The 19,125-nt window shown below is 39.9% G+C and overlaps 1 protein-coding gene across 1 annotated transcript in view; it reads left to right on the top strand.

Annotated features, from left to right (window-relative positions):
- The first annotated feature begins 1,026 nt into the window (after positions 1-1,026).
- Positions 1,027-19,125, top strand: part of LOC131351647 (probable G-protein coupled receptor 149) — a 19,685-nt gene continuing 1,586 nt past the window's right edge. The window contains exons 1-4 of the mRNA XM_058387133.1: positions 1,027-2,264; positions 4,840-5,023; positions 5,121-5,599; positions 17,480-19,125. The exon at positions 17,480-19,125 is cut by the window's right edge and continues 1,586 nt beyond it. Coding sequence (XP_058243116.1) covers positions 1,359-2,264; positions 4,840-5,023; positions 5,121-5,599; positions 17,480-18,073 — 2,163 coding nt within the window. The 5' untranslated portion in view covers positions 1,027-1,358 and the 3' untranslated portion in view covers positions 18,074-19,125. The remainder of the gene's footprint in view (positions 2,265-4,839; positions 5,024-5,120; positions 5,600-17,479) is intronic.

Genomic DNA, 19,125 nt, shown 5'->3' with positions numbered 1-19,125 from the left:
ACCTCCACTCCTCTTCACTAAAAATCTTGTCTAGTCGAACTACATGTATTGTCCTCTTGCGTGATGTATCACTTTGCTTGTTCTTCCTCGCTTTGGATAAAAATGTCCACTTAATAAATGCATGTAAACACAAGTCACACTGTGAATGTAAAAGGTGAAAAGAGCAATATTATCTCCTCTCTCTCTCTCTCTCTCTCTGATTAAATTACAGTCAGTTACTCCATCAACGTCTTTGTGTGCAGTGGCTAAACCAGAAGGCCCGCTGATGAGCTTAGCTTTATTAGATAAAAGGTTTCTGCTGCAGTTTGCCTACAGACAGACCGAGAGACAGACAGACAGACCGAGAGACAGACAGACAGCTTTAAGGACTACTGAAAATGAAAAACTACTCAGTCAGTCAATTCAGAAGAATGAGGTTACTGTATCAGTAAGGTTATATTTATTTTTATTGTTTTCTAGCCTAAGGATGAGGTGTGAGTATGTACAGATACAACACATGTTGCTAGAATTCACAAAACAGATTTCAGGAATCGTTAGGAAATTAGAAATCAGAGACAATAAATAGAGGAGATCTCTCTCTCTCTCTCTGATAAATACTTTTTAAAAGATATTAGTAAATCATAAAATGTGAAATGTAACATTGTGGAGGATGTAAGCCACCAAAAATAAGACATTAAACATTGCAGAGAGAGAGAGAGAGAGAGAGACAGAGAGAGGGAGAGAGGGTTATAGAACTGCACTGTTTGACAGAATGCCCCCCCAAAAATTAGCAATTAATTACACAAAATTAAAACTAATTACCAAGACATGAGTGATGCATTATATCTAGTTAACTGTTTGACCAATAGGGAGACATTTAGGGTCATGTTTTTGTAGAGTGCTGAAAACTGAAGCAGGACATTAATTACTGTGACGGGGCGACCACGTCATGCGTGCATCACAGCGCTCGCACGCGCACACACGCACTCACACACACACACACACTTTCATTCAGAGGAGGAGGGCTCACTCCTCCTTTTACGAGCCCGTTGCTCGTCTCTGAGCTCGTGCTCATTCATGTTGCGAGGAGTGTGCTGCCTCGGTGCTCACCTGCTGCACAAAAGGCTACGATGAGCATCAGCCGCGCCGTTATCCGGCAACACTGGTGCCAAGAAAACACTAAATTACCGTTCAGTTGTGTCTCCCTGCAGTGCAGTCAAGTCACTTTCCGACGTTTGTCGGTGAAATCAAAGTGCACGTGTGTCTTCGCGTGCCGACGATTCACGGCAGGTTTAATGTGCGCTAGGTATATACGAACTTTCGGCGCGCTCGTTCACATGGATTTTCTCACGAGCGCATGAAAATTGACGGGTCACAGAATGTCACCCACTGTAAACAAGACCAACCTGACGGCGGAGAGCCGGGACGCCGCGGACCCGACCGATGAAAACTGGCACGTCCTCTTCGGCGCGTGTCTCGCGCTCGCCGCCGTGATCTGCGCTGGTGGCTTTTTCTCGCTCGTCTCTCTGCTCAGGACGAGGAGCAGATCCGCCATGTGCCTCATTGTGGCCTCGCTGTCGGTGGATGACTTGATCTGCGTGGTGCCGCTTTGCCTTGCCATGGCCCTGCAATGGAGGAGAAACAACGAGACGGCGGAGGGTCGCGACGGAACTATGTGCACTTTATCTGGGCTCCTGTACGTTTTCCAAGGACTCTCGAGCAACATAAAGGCGTGCCTCGTCGTGGCGTACGCGCTGTACGCGACCAAGCGCATCGGAGCGCGCGAAGAGAGCAACGGAGAAGAAGCAAACGGAAGACGCGGTCGCGTGCTGTGCGCGCTCGCGCTGGTGTGGGTGCTGAGCCTGGTGGTGAGTGCGCTCCCGCTGTGCGGCTGGGGCCGCTTTGCGCGCGCCTCCCTCGGCTGCTTGCCGCACAGCGATGACCTCTACGCGCCATTCCTCTTCGCGCTGTACGCGCTGTGCGCTGGCGGATTGGCGGTGTGCGCCGCGCCTCTCGCGCACCGGCTCCTTTGCTCCGCCGAGGCGCTCCAGCCCAGCGCTTTCACCTCTCTGTCTCGGGAGAGTTTAGATAGGAGTTTTAGTGGGTTCGGGTCCCATGTGGCAGGCATGAGGAGTAAAAGCGAGACGTGTTCGTGCTCTTCGCCCGCCAGTGAGGTGCGCTTCGGGGAGGACGGTGTGCGCCGCTGCCCCGCCAGACTCTTCGCGCAGAAACGCTTCTCGCTGATTTTGGCAATGGCGCGAGTGCTGCTGTGGATGCCGATGATGGTGAGATAAAGAGGACACATCTGGTGGATTAAAAACATTAAAATCTCTCCTCAAAAACAGCCTTAATTTCACACAGTAACAATTAATTCAACCTTGTATGCGCTAATATAGTGGAGATGGTTTAAGATTCAAACTGAACCTCAATTAGTTTTTAGAAAAAAAAAAAAGATTTAAATGTAACCTTCATGCACCTTTCTAGATAAAACACACATACATGTATTAAATGTACAAACGTGTTACGCATGACATAACCATGGCCCGCTAACCATCCAACCATTTTATAAACACTTTCCATCCAACATCACTTAATATCCGGACAAGCTCGATATCTATTTTAGAAACTGGAAGCTGATCAGTTGGGTATTTCAGCAGGAAGGAAGCTTCACTAGTTGCCTGCTTACCTTTCAATTCAGAAAGCCTATGATCATCAGTTCAGAAACATTTTAATGTACCTTGTTGTATGATATGAACAGCCATGGTGATAGCATCATGTGTTGCACCTGTAATGCATATTACGGCTATCATTTCACACACAAACAACTAGTACAGCTATTCACCAGAAATCTTTTATGATAGGCTAGAATTTGTCGAGAACCATTACCAGTGGTTATCTAACTGTGTATTCAGCTAATGTACAGGCAAATCAATAAAAAATAAATAAATACAGGCTTCTGCATAGGAAGCACCGGTGCGTCCTTGCTCTAGGTGCTTTCTCTTTGAGCAAATATAAAGCACTGACACATGCTTACAGATGGCAGACTTTTGGTCGATTGTGGTCTGAGGGATGCAGAAATGACAAGGTAGGAAGAAAGTAATTATCGGACATCACCTATTATTCAGGGTAAATAGTGCCACGGCAGTTACGAGAGCCCTGAGTAAAGCTTTAATGGCTCTACTCTGAAACGATAGTGTTTTCCTGTAATTGCTCTACCTAAGGTCTACAATATTACACCCTATCTAGGAAACTCTTTGTCCAAGTCCATTTATGATTCAGCCCTGATTTCTAGAAGTATAATCTTTTATTTTTCCCCCCTGAGTTAGGTTCTTTATACTCAAATTCTTATCTTCTGAAAGCTTTTACTGAAATGAGGCATCTACAAAGATAATGTCCGGCATAAGTGAAGATAGAACACGAGACATGTTCGGTATTTTTATGTGTCACAAGTGCTCTCATAACAGCTCTGTTGTTAAGGTTTGCATTGTTGTGCATGGGAGGGCTATAACTGTTCTATAGAGTGTAGTAGATTAGACTAGCGCTATCGAGGGTTGAGATTAAGGTGCTGAAACTCTACAATGTAAGAACAATAACGTTTAATATACAGCGATCAGGCATAACATTATGACCACGGAGAGGTGAAGTGAATAAGACTGATGATCTCCTCATCATGGCACCTGTTAGTGGGTGGGATATATTAGGCAGCAAGTGAACATTTTGTCCTCAAAGTTGATGTGTTAGAAGCAGGAAAAATGGACAAGCGTAAGGATTTGAGCGAGTTTGATGAAGGGCCAAATTGTGATGGATAGACGACTGGATCAGAGCATCTCCAAAACTGCAGCTCTTGTGGGGTGTTCCCGGTCTGCAGTGGTCAGTATCTATCAAAAGTGGTCCAAGAAAGGAACAGTGGTGAACCGGCAACAGGGTGATGGACGGCCACGGGTCATTGATGCATGTGGGGAGTGAAGACTGGACCGTGTGATCCGATCCAACAGACGAGCTACTGTTGCTCAAACTGCTGAAGAAGTTAATGCTGGTTCTGATAGAAAGGGGTCAGAATACACAGTGCATAGGGGGTCAGGGCTGTTTTGGCAGTAAAAGGGGGACCAAACAATATTAGGCAGGTGGTCATAATGTCATGCCACATGGGCATGCTGTAATAGGAACTCTTTTTCCCCACACTAAAGCTGATTCTATTTTTACTACCAACGTTTCCATTTATAGTAACATTTAATGTAGTGAAACGACTGCAAGACAAAGTTTCTGTCTTCCTTCCTTTGTCATTCCTTTTCCTACCTCTCTTTTCTCTATTTTGAAATTAAAATGAAAGGAAACACCTTCTGTCTAATCAGAATTGAGTATTCAGTATTCAACAACACTGAGTTTAGCTCTGCTGTTCATACAAAACCTCCAGCCATCTATTTTCCAGACATAGCACTTATCCTACACACTGCCACAAGTAAGCTGGAGTCTACCCCAGGGGATCTGGGGGACAATGCAGGGGACACTATGGACAGGGTGCCAGTCCATCACAGGTGTGTCTTTAGTCCATCTCACACACACACATAAACACACACACATACACACACACTGCAGTCAATTTAGAGATGCCATTCAGCCTAGGGTGCATGGCTTTTGACTGAGGGAGGAAACTTAAAAACCCTGAGGAAACCCCTGAAGTACTGGGAGAACATGCACACATGGTGGAGGCGTGAATCAATCTCCCAACCTCAGAGGTGCAAAACAAACATGCTAACCTCTAAGCCATCATGTCGCCTCATACAAATATAACTCTCCAAATTCCAAGCCAAAGGAGTTGTCTTCTTTTGTTTTTTAGTGATAATAACGTTCCCTTTGCAGACGCAGATCCTCGTCAGCCACATCGTCCGGGCGCACTCCTCGTCTGTGGAGACGCTGTGCTTCTTCCTGACCTTGCTCTCAGCTGCTGTCACCCCGGTGTTCTGTCTCTCGGAGCGCTGGATTCATCTTCCCTGCGGCTGTTTCATCAACTGCGGTCAGGATGTCGGCTCCGTCTCCTCAGCTAGTGAGTATTTAATAATGTGCATGCAGACACGGTTTGCTCATATCAGGAGTGACTGTGTGTATAAAGATTTGTTCCACTTTTTTTTGTATCTTTTCAGTGCATAAAAGGAGGTTTGAATTCAACCTCTCCTTCCAGCAAGGTTACGGCATTTACAAGATACCTCACACACCCTCACCCTCTGTGGAGAAGCCGTGCTACAGCAGCCTGTACGATCACGATTTCTCCAAAAGCCGAGTCGCGATTCTAAGCAGTGGACAGATTACGAGTCTGGCCTCACGTGACTTCAGGAAGACGGCGGTCGAAGAGGAGGAGGATTGCTCCCTCCGTGGCAAGCTCCTCTTGGACAGTGCAAGGCAGGTGAGAACAGAAGCTCCAGAGCAGCTGAACTCGGTGGAGCAGGACGCTTTTGGAAAGGTGTCTCCAGCTGTGTCAGGCTGTGACGGGGAGGACCTGAACCTCGACAATTCTTCGGTTTTTGATGGTCCAGAGAGGAGGCTCTCACACGAGGAGTGTCGCAAGATTGAGCTGACCGACTGGGAGTGGTGCAGGAGCAAATCGGAGAGGACGCCGAGACAGGTAGCGTCACACCTATACACTCCTGGAAGGAATAAAGGTTTAGGGTTTCACAATTAATCCACACAAAGAGGAATCCTTAAACAAGTCAAGGGTCAAGAACCAAGCAATAACAATCTCAGATGTTGGCAAGGCTTCACAATGATTACTGGCTTTATATAATCTCTAAACAGGAATTAATGGTGATGGAGAGGTTAGTATTTATGAGACGTGGTGTTTAGATAAAAATGTCATTGGTCACTCTTGAGGAACCTTGTAAGCTATGACTTTCAGAGAGGGTTCTGAAACACATTTGGTTAAAGATACCAGGTATTTAGTTGACTTGCCCTTGTAGTAATGTTACTTGAATCTATACACCTAAGATGGGGTTACAATTGATATGGCAACTCTGCAAGCATAGGTCAGGGATGAATCATTCTTCTCCAGGACCAGAAATCTTTTGATCACTACCTCTGACTTTGTGCAGTAAGGTGAACAATGAATATGACAAGAGCCAAGCCGGCTTGTGTTTTTCAAGAAAACTGCAGAAATAGAGGCAGCAGCATCAAAGTTAGTGATAAATCAGAGCATAAAACCCAACGAAGCCAGGGTGAATATGTTATATTTGCTCCTCTGCTAAGAGAATTTGATGACCATGATGATAATGATGGTGATGGTGATAAGCACTATTTCTTTGCCTCTCATTCTGTTCCTGGTGTTTATTTTGGAATTGGGTTGCCTGTGAAATTTACAGTAATTTATTGTCATTGCCTACCATTTTACTGGATAGCCCGTAAAATGTATAATAAATAACACCCAATCCATTATATTTGTTTATTCCGCTGATGCAGAAGGTTGATGTCCTTTAAACGCTTCTGATCTGTAACTCAAAGCCACTGATCCATCACCACTATCTCAGCTAGCTTGCACTGGTTCAGAAGGTCTGAAGGTGCGTTCTACCTCACCAATCTGGCAACCCAGGTTATACAGTCTGGCACAGTATACTATACAATACAATCACTGCACATATTAATCAGGTAAAGTAAATATACAGTATCTTATGCAAAGCTGAGCTCTCGGTTATGTAGAAATAGGGTGCATAGAAGTTAAATAAAAATTCAATAAGGTAAATAAATTCATTTCCATGAATTTGCATGGAGCCCATATGGCTAATGTCATTATCAGCAGCATGACGTTGGCCTGCTGTTAATCGGCGGGAGCAGAAAATGATATGGGAGCACACGCACACACACACACACACACACACACACACACAAACACACACACACAAACACACACACACCTGTTATTTTGCATATGCTAGAAAACAATCCCTCACCTAGACATCTGCCTGATGTGAAATTTAAACTGCATTTATTTCAGTAAATGGAAAGAAAAGCATAAATATATCTTACAAACTGGCTCGCATACAACACTTTCTGTCTGGGGCCGGTTGTGACATTTTGAAAAAGTGGAAACAATAAATCTCCCAGCGTGAAGAAGTGAAACAATCACTGCCTTGCAGTGATGCAATCCCTGACCTTTAATCTATCATTTCACGATCCGTTAGTCATGCAGTGACAAATACATGCAAAAAAAAGGTAACGCTTTAGTAGAGGTAAAAGTTTAGTGAAGTTTGATTAGTGCTGCTGGTCTGAATGGTGCAAACACAATTACTAGTACTATGACTACTACTACTACTATTACTAATATTACCACTATTACTATTATCATAATTACTACTACTCACTACTACCTCTACTGCTAGCATTACTACCACTATCACTACTAGTACTAACAATTTTACAACTACTACATCTCTTACTACTACTACTATCTTTTACTACCACTAGTATTACTATTTGTACTACTATGACTACTAATACTGATATTCTTACTACAATTATTATTACTTCTGCTATCCCTAGTGCAATTGTTACTACTACTTCTAATACTACTACTAATATTCTTGTTACTCCAACAACGATTACTATTACTACTACTTTTATTAATACTATTACTGTCATTACTAGTTCTATTTCTTCTCATTCTACTAGCATTACTACTTCTACTGTTACTTCTATTATTACTAGTAGTAAAAGTGCACCAGCAGTACTACTATTACTAATACTATTACCATAACTACTACATCTCTTACTATTACTTCTACTACTACTACTAATAAATAATAATAATAATAACAATCATAATAATAATAATAATATCACTGCCAGTATTGCTTCTATTACTAGTAAACATACACCAGTATTACTACATTTACCGCCACTATGTCTTCTGATATTGATATTCTTACTATAATTGGTTACAACTAATACTAATGTTAGTGCTACTGTTTCTTGTTACTCCAACAACAACTATTATTACTACTACTTATTATTAGAAACACTACTATTTTTTCTAATTCGATTAGCATTAGTGCTTCTACTGTTACTAGTCATCGTGCACCAGCAGTATTACCATTACTACTCCGACTACTCACTACTACTTCTATTGCTACCATAACTACTACTGTTACCATAACTACTACATCTCTTACTCTTGCTACTACCACTAAAATGAAAATAATAATCATCATCATCATCATCATAACAATATCACTGCTAGTGTTACTTCTATTACTAGCAAACATATACCAGTATTACTACATTCACCACCAGTATGTCTTCTAATACTAATATTCTTGCTATAATTATTAGTACTTTAACCTTTACTAGTACAACTGTTACTACTTATAATAATGTTACTACTACTGTTTCTTTTTAATCCAGCAGCTACTAATACTGTTACTCTTATTATTATCGCTACTAACAGTACTACTATAAACAGTACAGTTTTTTTCTAATTCTACTAGCATCACTGTTTCTGCTGTTACTTTTATTAATAAAAGTACACCTAACTATTACTCATACTATATATAACTATTACTCCTACTCTAACTACTATTATTGTTGCTATTATTACTACTACTGATAATTATAATACTGTATAACTCTTATTACCTATCTTATTACTGCTTACTATTACTATTAATAGTATATTATAACAACAATGCTAATAATAATTCTGTAAATACTGCAATATCTACTGTTACTAATATTATCACCCTGAGCATGACTGCTAATATTACTATTTTTAATACAATTGATATTACTTCCACTATTACTAATATGACTATTATGATTACGGAGCTGAAGCTCTGTGTAATTTCGAGATTACGTTATTATCTCTTGCGTGAGACGTTTTCCGGATATATTTGTTTTGACAAAGCTCACAACAACGATCATTAACGTGTACGGTTTACTTGTAGTAATAAAACTAAATAATTAATAATAAATCATTATAAATTCCTCAGAATGGAGGAGATGTGCTGTTTATTTATGCCGTTGCTCAGGAAAATGTAGACTTGAATGGAGTTCGGTCACTGGCAGACGCTGAACTAGACTTATTTAGAAATGATGCATAACAAGTGCTCCAATGTTGTGGCTCCACTGATGTTGGAATGAATAATTTAGCTCTGGTTAATAGGTTAAGGGAGATTTATTTTCTTCCACTGTACAATGGAAAGGGTCATTTAAATTTGCATAATAAAAAAATAAATCCCTGCATTGATTCATATGTGAGTCATGAATCATGAGTGTGTAACAGTATAGATACAGAGGAGAGAAATTTTATTACTGTAAATATAATTGGGCTTTGGTCCCAACATGCAGTTTGGTCTCAACACCAGAGTTTGAAATTAAATGGAATAAGGATTGGCTTTTGAGGTACATGAAGGGAAAATGTCTGGAAAAGTACACAATATATCATCGAATCATCCTATAACACCTCCACACAGAGCTAAGTTCACACATTTACCCACCCACGCACTCCTACATATGGACACACATGCAAACAGTTACCCATTTAGTGGTTGGCTTTATGTACACACACACACACACACACACACACACACACACACACACGTGTATCATTTCTGCTTTTCTGCTTCACTTTCATCTCCCTCGCTACCTGCTGTACGGAGGCATCAGGAGAAGGCCAGAATCCTGACACGTTGGTGCTCCGTTCCTCAGGGAACATCTTATCCTTTCTCCCTCATCCTCAAATCAGAGAGGTGGAAATAATGAAGAAGTAAGGTGCCGTCAGGTGTCAAATTCACACCACAGCTTCTCCCGGGCTTTTATGCACCGCTGAAGTTTCAGTTTCCTCAGCAAAGCCTCCTGTGACCTTGCGTCTGCTCTCGCTAAATGATACTTTAATTAATCCTCTGCCTGAATGTCTCTGACTAGCTAGCTCCTGGATGCTATATGCAGATACTCATTTATAGCCTCACTTGAGCAATGTCTTAAGGTGGTCAGATGTCAGAAATCTCATGTGAGAGAGTTATGTCTTTCAGAAATCCTGTCAGGTTAGCTCAAGTTAGCTAGCTATATGGATGCTATATGTGGATACGCATTTGTAGCCTCACTCTTAAAGTGGCTTTCGGAAATATAAATTTGAATTAACCTGAAATTCCTCTCAGAGATTAGGTCTGATTAGCTGTTATTAGCTAGCGTCACTAACAAATCTGCTCAGATGTCAGAAATCTCATGTGAGAGTTATGTCTTTTTTAGAAATCCTGTCAGGTTAGCCCAAGTTAGTTAGCGATATGGATGCCATATGTAGTTACTCATTTGTAGCCTCACTTAAGCAGTGCTTTTCTGAAATATAAACTCGAATTAACCTGAAACTCCTCACTAGCGTCACTGACAAATACGAAATATGAAATCTCATGTGAGAGAGTCATGTCTTTCAGAAATCCTGTCAGGTTAGCTCAAGTTAGCTAGCTATATGGATGCCATATGTGGATACTCATTTGTAGCCTCACAATGTCTTAAAGAGCTTTTCTGAAATATAAAAAACTTGAATTAACCTAAAATTCTTCTCTGAAATGAGCTCTTATTAGCTAACATCACTTATAAATCTGCTCAGCTGTCAGAAATCTCATGTGTCTTTCAGAAATCCCGTCAGGTTAGCTCAAGTTAGCTAGCTGGATCGAATTAAGAAAGAATATTACATATAAATGCTTATGAAAAGGACTTCTCAGTAATCCTCTCAGGTTAGCAACTGAATATAAATACTGAACATTTCTCTTAGGTATTCTGATGTAAGCTAAGCGTATAGCATTAAGAGTGAAGATTCTAAACCTATGAATAAAACAGAATCATTTCAGAATCAATCCTGTCAGGTTTGTAGCAGAAAAAATGTAGTCAGATTAGCGTAACTCATGCTAGGTGTATTTTATTAAACCTAATCATATCACTTCAACAAATAATCTGAAGAGAATGCTAAAACTGAAACCTTAACTTTAAGTCTTTTTTTTTTATCTCTGAAACCCAGGCACGCTTTGCCCTGCTAACATGTTCACACCGGTCGCCTCTGTTCATGTAGTAACCGATAAACTGACACCTTTGTGGAATTTCATGGCATGTTTTACGTAAGGAGTGGGTTTTTGTTTTTTTTTGTAAACATGTGTTGACAGGCTGACAATGTGGTCCAGTAATGTGTGGTGAGGAGATTATTTCACTCCTGCCAAGAGCTTTTCAAATCAGTGGTCTTTGTTGGTCTAGCTTTTATTTTCAGGCTTTTCTCAATAAATAGCAGTGACTTCAGAATTGCAGGAGAAACAGCAAGCTGTGAAAGTGAAATTTTGCTTAAATAACAGCATGCTGGTTGTCTTGTACCGCTGCAACAAGGTCCTTGTCTTGTCAGGGCTAACATCACTCCTGCTTTCACAGACCCACTTAACAAATCAAGATGTTACTCAGTCCGTGCTGAACCGTAACTGGACTGTGTTTTTAACACTCGGTTTATTCGAGAATTCGGTCCAATGGGTGCTGTTTGGATTGCCGTGTTTGTCTGAGCTTGCTGTGATCAGAAAAGCAGGCTCATGACCTGCCTGATGGATAAACTCTTCCACAGACGACAAGGTCAGGGGTCCTGGGTTTCAATCCCATGATGGTGTCATTTGATCAGCTGCAGATTGTTTCTCTCTGTTTTGCTACTTGGGTCATTGCTTGTATGTTTGGAAATCTCGACTTTGATTATATTTTGAATAACGTTGATGGGATGAGAATATTTCCTACATGTATACTGTACTCTTCCATTAGGAAGCTGACCGAGTGAACATCACAGCCTGGAAAATACGGAGACTTTAAGAAGATTAGCTCTGGATTCAGTTATTGTAATAGAATAACAAAGGACCATATGTTAATTTTTTTTAAGTGATATAGATATATGTCATATTTTTCAATAAAATGGAATCGGTTAGCTGTGGAATGAGTGTATGAGTGGGAGATACAGTGGTCATAATATTTCTCAAAGATTTTATGATACACATACAGTGAAATGGAGTTAATAAGATCTGGAGATTAATAGCTGCCTGGCTTAATTTCTTAAAGCAAAGATTTCTCATAGGAACAGGATGAAAAATATTGAAGAATATTGTAGGACAAAAAAAAAATGTATTTTTTAAATAATCAACTGAAAATATTAACTGAAATGAAGAATTTATTAAAAAGGATGGAAGTAAGAGATTGTATTAAAATGTGTATTCGCTAAATATTCTAAATTTGTTTGGAACAAATAAAATGAAATAAATAAAACATTAAAACAATAACAAAATAAATAAACCAAAAAAATAAAATAAAATAAATGATATAGAATCAAATAAATATAGTTATGAAATTATTTTTATTACCTATTTAGTCATTAATAATAGTTGTTAATACATATTAATAATTAATATTTAATTATAATTATATATTTTTCTTTATCTAACATTTATGTCATGTTATAATAATCTCTTTATGTACAAAAAAAAAAAGAATTGTCTTTTGTCTTTATAAAATACACAACTAAAATTTAAAAAGAAATATTTTAAAAGCAGTTTAAAACTACACTTTACATAAAATACCGAGACACAAAAGGACACCACAGCTAAATAGTGAGCCACTGGACTTCGAGGAAAAAATAAAATAAAATAAATAAATAGAAAGACAAAAAACTTCACAAGCTGCACTGCAATTTAATTAATTAATTAATTAATTTGAATGACATCTGAGATATGAATAATCTTTAAAAAAATAAATAAATAACCTGAAATCTGTGTGATATTTTATGCAGGAAAAAGAATATTAGTAACGTTTCCACTTAAGAATGAAAAACTCCAGGTCATGTGACCTCCCTGGCAGCTCGATTAGCAGAGTCACCTTACAGTATGGATTGCTGCTTCGGAAGTGACTGCCTGCTTTTTGAGCCGCACTGAATGCATAATAAATGCTTTTAGAAAAAGAGAGCTATTTGGAGGCATTTGGGTTCATCACAGAAACCACGCAAAAGCAGATAATTGAATTCCTGAACTGCATTCATCAGCACTGAAAAGGTTGTCTTTGGGAGGCTGAGGCATTTTCTGACTCGAGGTCATGGTGACCGTCATGAGCGGCTGATACGGGTGTGTAGATAGGTATATATTTGTGGCTACGTGTCCGCTTTGGCTGCTACTTTGCATGCATGAGTGGGATGGAGGCTTGAGGAGTGAGGAGTGCAGTTTAGATGAGGTTAAGGAGGCCTGTGTTTTTTAAACTCCATCATGATGCATGCAAAGCAGCAAAGCGCACCCACACTCGGGACTGGGTGGAAAGGAAAGGCACTCACATTCAATTATAAAAACCAATCAGCGGCAGATCAGGACACGGGATGCGACAGACTGCCTGCGATTCACTTTAGAATGAAATAGTGATCATCTCTGTGGCGTGTTTATTATTCTCCCTCACCTCCGTCATCGCTCTTCTGGTGCAGGGTTTCAACTCTTCTCTTTGAAATATCGCTCCATACAGATGTATACAGAGTATTTCTGCCACAAACAAACAAAAAAAAAAAAGGCTGCTTTCCTTGATGTTCAACATTTCGTTGACCTTTTCAGGACCGCCACCAGCCTCCTGATAGAAAAGCACTGAGAACACTGCATTTCTCTATTTTGTTCTGTGGAAGATCCAGATATTTCTAGAAACGGTGCAAACTCACTCCTGTATGTGCAGAAACACACAATTACAGAGAAACTGAAAATTCTGGCCATTTCCATATATAACATAACAATTTGTGAGATACTGTATACTGTACATCTAAGATAAAATAGTTTGATGAACATGGATAATAAATTTTTAATGACAACATACGGTCGTTTCCATGGTAACATTCCAGGCCACCAACGATCTCTATGACAGACTATCTGAGTAATTTAAAGCTGCTAAAGTCAGAGTGTTTTATTTGTTACATTCTCTCTCTCTCAGTCTGTCTGTCTGTCTTTCTCTCATGCTCTCTCTCAGTCTATCTATCTGTCTGTCTGTCTTTCTCTCGTGCTCTCTCTCAGTCTATCTGTCTGTCTGTTTGTCGGATGTCTCTCTCAGTCTCTCTGTCTGTCTACCTGTCTCTCCTACTCTCACTCTCTCTCTCAGTCTATCTGTCTGTCTGTTTGTCGGATGTCTCTCTCAGTCTCTCTGTCTGTCTACCTGTCTCTCCTACTCTCACTCTCTCTCTCAGTCTCTCAATCTGTCTGTCATCTGTCTCTCTCAGTCTCCCGTCTGTCTGCCTGTCTGTCTGTCTATTTGTCTGTCCGTCTGTCTCTCTATCACTCTCTCTCTCACTCTCTCAATCTGTCTGTCTCTCTCTATCTCTCTCTCTCTCTCTGTCTGTCTGTCTCTCTCACTCTCAACCTCTCTCTCACTCTCTCAATCTGCCTGTCTGTCGTCTCTCTCTCTCTCTCTCTTGTTCAATCTCTCTCTCTCTCTTTCTCTCTGTCTGTTTCTCTCTCTCACTCACTCTCAACCTCTCTCTCTCAGTCTCTCAATCTGTCTGTCTGTCACCTGTCTCTCTTTCTCTCTCACTCTTTTTGTCTGTCTGTTTCTCTCTCTCTCTTTCTCACTCTCTACCTTTCTCTCAGTCTGTCAATCTGTGTGTCTGTCATCTGTTTCTCTCAATCCCTCTGTCTATCTTTCTCTCTCTCTCTTTCTCTCTCAGTCATTCAGCCCCACCCCCACCCCACCCCCCACCCCCCTCTGGATTTGAGTCTTTTGCACATCACGACCTTTGTGATTTGGATTTGTTTGCTTGTGTTTGTCACACTAATCCCTCTCTTCATTTCAGCCTACCTTTTCTCGCACCCTGTGATCATTTCCTTTTGTAATTTAAATAGAACTCATCTGGAAGAATAATGACAGGTCTTCTCTTTCTCAGCTGTCGAGATTAAATAGACCCACGTGTCTATATTGTGTCTCTAAACATCGATCAATATTTAATTCTGTTTACTGGAACGAGAGACGTAACCTGCAGTGAGGCAACAGAAACTGACTTGAGTCATTATCTGTGATGGAACCATGACAAACACCGAAGCTGAAAACATTTAAATAATTGAAATCTGGAAGGCGTTCGGTGCTTCGATCTCTCGCCACAGATCTATCTCTATAGCTGTCTTAAATTGACTCTCTCTTTAAAAACAATCTATTTCGCTCAATCCAGTATAACTCAATAGCACCGACTGTCTCCACGTGCAGAGACGAGGATGCTAAGTTCTCAGCAGAATCCTGGCCTGAAGGTTTCAGGAGAAATGGAGGCTGGAATCGGACCAGTCTGAACTTCTCATTTAGAAAGTGATGAATGACACAGACTCATTAACAAAGTCTCTCCAGTGTGTGTGTAAACAGGTAGCTGGAGTAATTAGCTCCGAATCTTGGCTTGATTAGTGTCCTACTTGTGGTGCATGGCTTCTTCATGCAGGTCGCATTAACTTTAAACAAGCCCTTGACCTGCCTTTCTTTTATATATATATATATATATATATATATACAGTATAATATAATAACAATAATAATAATTATACATTATTATATAATATTGGTTTAATGTGTTAGTAGGAAGGGAAAAAATTTTGGGGTTTTTTTCTTCAGAAACACAGAGCAGAGAATACCAATTTATTTATTTATTTATTTATTTATTTATTTATTTATTTATTTATTTATATAACATTTATTATTATTATTATTGTTATTGTTATAACTATATTTATTTTGTTGTTCTAATTTTATTATGTATTATTTAATTTGAATATTTAATTTATTTTATTTATATTAAAAAAGAATGAATATTCCGTCTCTTCTTATTATCCTTTTTAAATTCTTTATTTTTGTAATTCTTTTTCTTATTATATTAAATTCCAAATGATTTTTATTACATTATTACTGTATTTTATTTTATTTTTTATTAATACATTGTATATTTGTTTGCTGCCTATGCAGAATTTTATACTTATTCATATTTTCATTTTTTTTTTTCTTGTGCATTTTTTTTTATGTTAGTTTTTGCTACTACTTAAGTTTATTGTTTTTGTTATTTTACCCAATTTTTGTAAAAGCCTTTTGCTCAGGGCTGTTTTCCCCTCGTGCACACCATTATCATTTTAAGCAGAATTAAGTGTCTTTCTCCTGTTTCCCTGTGCAATTAAACTCTTTTGCTATGTGTCCTTGTCCAACAAGGGAAAGTCCCTATGATGTGTCTTTTAATTAATGAAAATGATTTAGAAAGGACGGTAATGAGTGTTCTCTGCTAATAGCTTGTGCACTTTGACAAACCGCCGTCTGCCTTTTCACTGATAAAATGTAATTCATGCATCTTTAATTAGAAGTTGATTCATTTTTCATCAAATCTTGAGCCAGGCTGCTTTTAGAGGCAGATTCATTTTCACAGTCTTTTATTGGACATAGTTGACTGCTCTGGAGAATAAGGAAGAGATTTTTTTTTCCTCCTTCCTTTCTCCATTCTTTCCTCTTGTTTCTGCTGCAGATCTCTGGAGATTGGACTTTATCTCAGAGCTGGATCTGTAGATGAAGTTTTCTCATCACTACTTCAGTCATTTCTCAGTGTGTGTTAACAGTTAGCAAGAAACGTCCAGGGTGTCTGACAGTCTGGATCTAAGCTCAGATAAGGAAGAGCTGCTGAGATTTGCACATTAGAAGCAACAAACTTCCATCACAGGAAACCTTTGTACATTTTCACTTCCTGCTCCGAGCGTGGAATTCTTTTATTTCTAGCAGGAGGCTTCAAACTTAGCTGCAGGTTTCCAACTGAACATGAAAACACATTTGATACCCAGTTTGATTAAAGACCAAGATAAACTGATTAAAACAAACGGAGTGGAATGCTGGATTAGTTCTGGCTCTGGTTATGTTTAACAGGAAAATAAACCAGGAACTTATCCAGGAACTGTGAAGTTCTTGTTTAGGAGAGTTGTGCTACCTTGAAAAGTTGGTGGAAATGCACATAATGTGATCCAGTAGTGATAAACCCTTTTTTACCAGCATGCTAGTTCTCCAAAATGGAATGAAAATCAACTTATAGGTCAGAATAAAAAACAATGAATGATATATATATATAAAGAATGATTTTCTGGCTGCGGGTCTGATATAAAATGAGTCAGAACTGGTTGAAGATCAAAATTTAAGCTGCTTTTTAGATGAATAAACACTTGGAGCATCTCAAAGAGCAGACATGGGTTTGATATCAGCATTTACTTTGAAGATACAAACATTCGTGTGGAAAAAATATCCATTTTTCTTTGGAACTTGTCTATGAATATATTGTCCCTAGCAGGCTAGAGAAAGGTCCTGAGTGTCCACTTTCATATGAGCTTCATATTAACCTCCACTGTGGAGTAAGACGTGACAAAGACACTCAATACTCAACATGAACACAACAAAACAGGAGCGTTAAAGAGACTTCACATACAAGCAAAGTAGGAAATATATTCACCTTGTCTTCCCTCTTTGTCTTATAATTCTTATTTCTGCTCAACAGAGATCTACAGGTGGCTTGGCGATCCCTCTTTGTGCCTTCCAGGGCACTGTGTCCCTCCAAGCCCCGACAGGCAAAACCCTCTCACTCTCCACCTACGAAGTGAGCAGCGATGGCCTCAGGATCTCCCCCAACAACGCCAAGAAAGTCGAAGTGTACCGCTCCAAATCTGTGGGCCACGAGCCCAGCGCCGAAGAGTCGAACTCCGGCTGCAGCGGTGGTGTAGGCGTGGCCGACACCAACGTGAAGATCCATCTGGAGGTTCTGGAGATCTGTGACAACGAGGAGGCCATGGACAGTGTTTCCATTGTGTCAAACATCAGCCAGTCTTCGACACACGCGCGTTCCCCATCTCTGCGCTACTCCCGCCGCGAGAACCGCTTCGTATCGTGTGAGCTAGGAGAGACAGCTTCATACTCGCTGCTGATTCCTGGATCCAGCCCGGATGCTGACGGCCTCAACATACACATCCCAGATACAGTGGAGGCACACCGACAGAACAGCCGGCGCCAGCGCAGCGAGGCAGGAGGATACCATGAGGAGATCCAGCTTCTCAACAAGGTCTACAAGAAACAGGAAGGAGAACCGGACAACTAACACGAGCAGACGCTTAAAGACTTTCGTCGAGGGCTGACTGAAACGGGTTTGAATGTCTTCAGGGAAGGAGCTGGGATGCTGTCCATTTCAGACGATTGCTAGAGATCTGGAGTTCAACTCATGCAGGAGATGTATGTAGCTTCTGGAAAATAGAAAGTAGGTTCAAAGATCTCATAATAGCAAATTATCAGATTAGTAAAAAAAAAAAAAAAAAAAAAAAGGTAACATTGAGACCCATCACTGATTTGTCCTTCTTGGGGAACATTTAAAGGGTTTATGTGGAAGGGTTGCATTCCCAGTTAGCACTATAAGTACCCGAAGTACCCAAAGTAAGTAAATATCCATTTTTTCTCCGATCAGTATTAGCATCTCAAAAGTAGTATCGTTTAGAAAGGATTTGAAATGTGAAAGGTGTACTTTATGCTACATTACCTCAAATGAAACACAGCCCCACATTACACCCTCACTGTAGTAAAAGATCAGGGTCTCAGCACACTTCACACAGACGGATGTGATCGAAAACCGAGGCGGTTCGTTCCAAGCATCACGTACGTTTTACTAGCACGCTAAACCCTCCATCCTCAACACTCAATTTATTTTAATGGTCTCGTCTATCACCTGTCTTTTTTATCTTCTCCTTTTAATTACTCTGGAGCACTCGTTTGCCGACTTAATACAAATCCCAAGCTTTTTTCTTCCTTCTTGGTATTAGCGCCAGTAATGAGGTGTCTCTTTGTCAGTCTTTGTTTTTGCCACCTGTGTGCCAGAGAGGTTTTGTTGCATTTTGCACTCCATTAGCATGTCTCTGGGTAAATACTATATATATACATATATATATATACATACATATATATATATGTATATATAAGGAAACAGTAAAAGCCGGTTACGGAAAGCCACTTGCATAAATGTAATGTTGTTAGCCTGTTTTAATCACCCTGAAAGAAGATAAGGCCACTGGGAATTCTCGCAGATTACCACTCGCGCATCATTAGCAGGAACAGACGTCTTTCCTCAAACAGCTTAGAGGCACACTTCTCCCAAATCAATAA

This window comes from Hemibagrus wyckioides, linkage group LG04, assembly GCF_019097595.1.
Source record: "Hemibagrus wyckioides isolate EC202008001 linkage group LG04, SWU_Hwy_1.0, whole genome shotgun sequence".
Classification (NCBI taxonomy): domain Eukaryota; kingdom Metazoa; phylum Chordata; class Actinopteri; order Siluriformes; family Bagridae; genus Hemibagrus; species Hemibagrus wyckioides.
The sequence above is the reverse complement of the archived record's forward strand: the minus strand, read 5'-3'. Positions and strand labels throughout refer to the sequence as shown.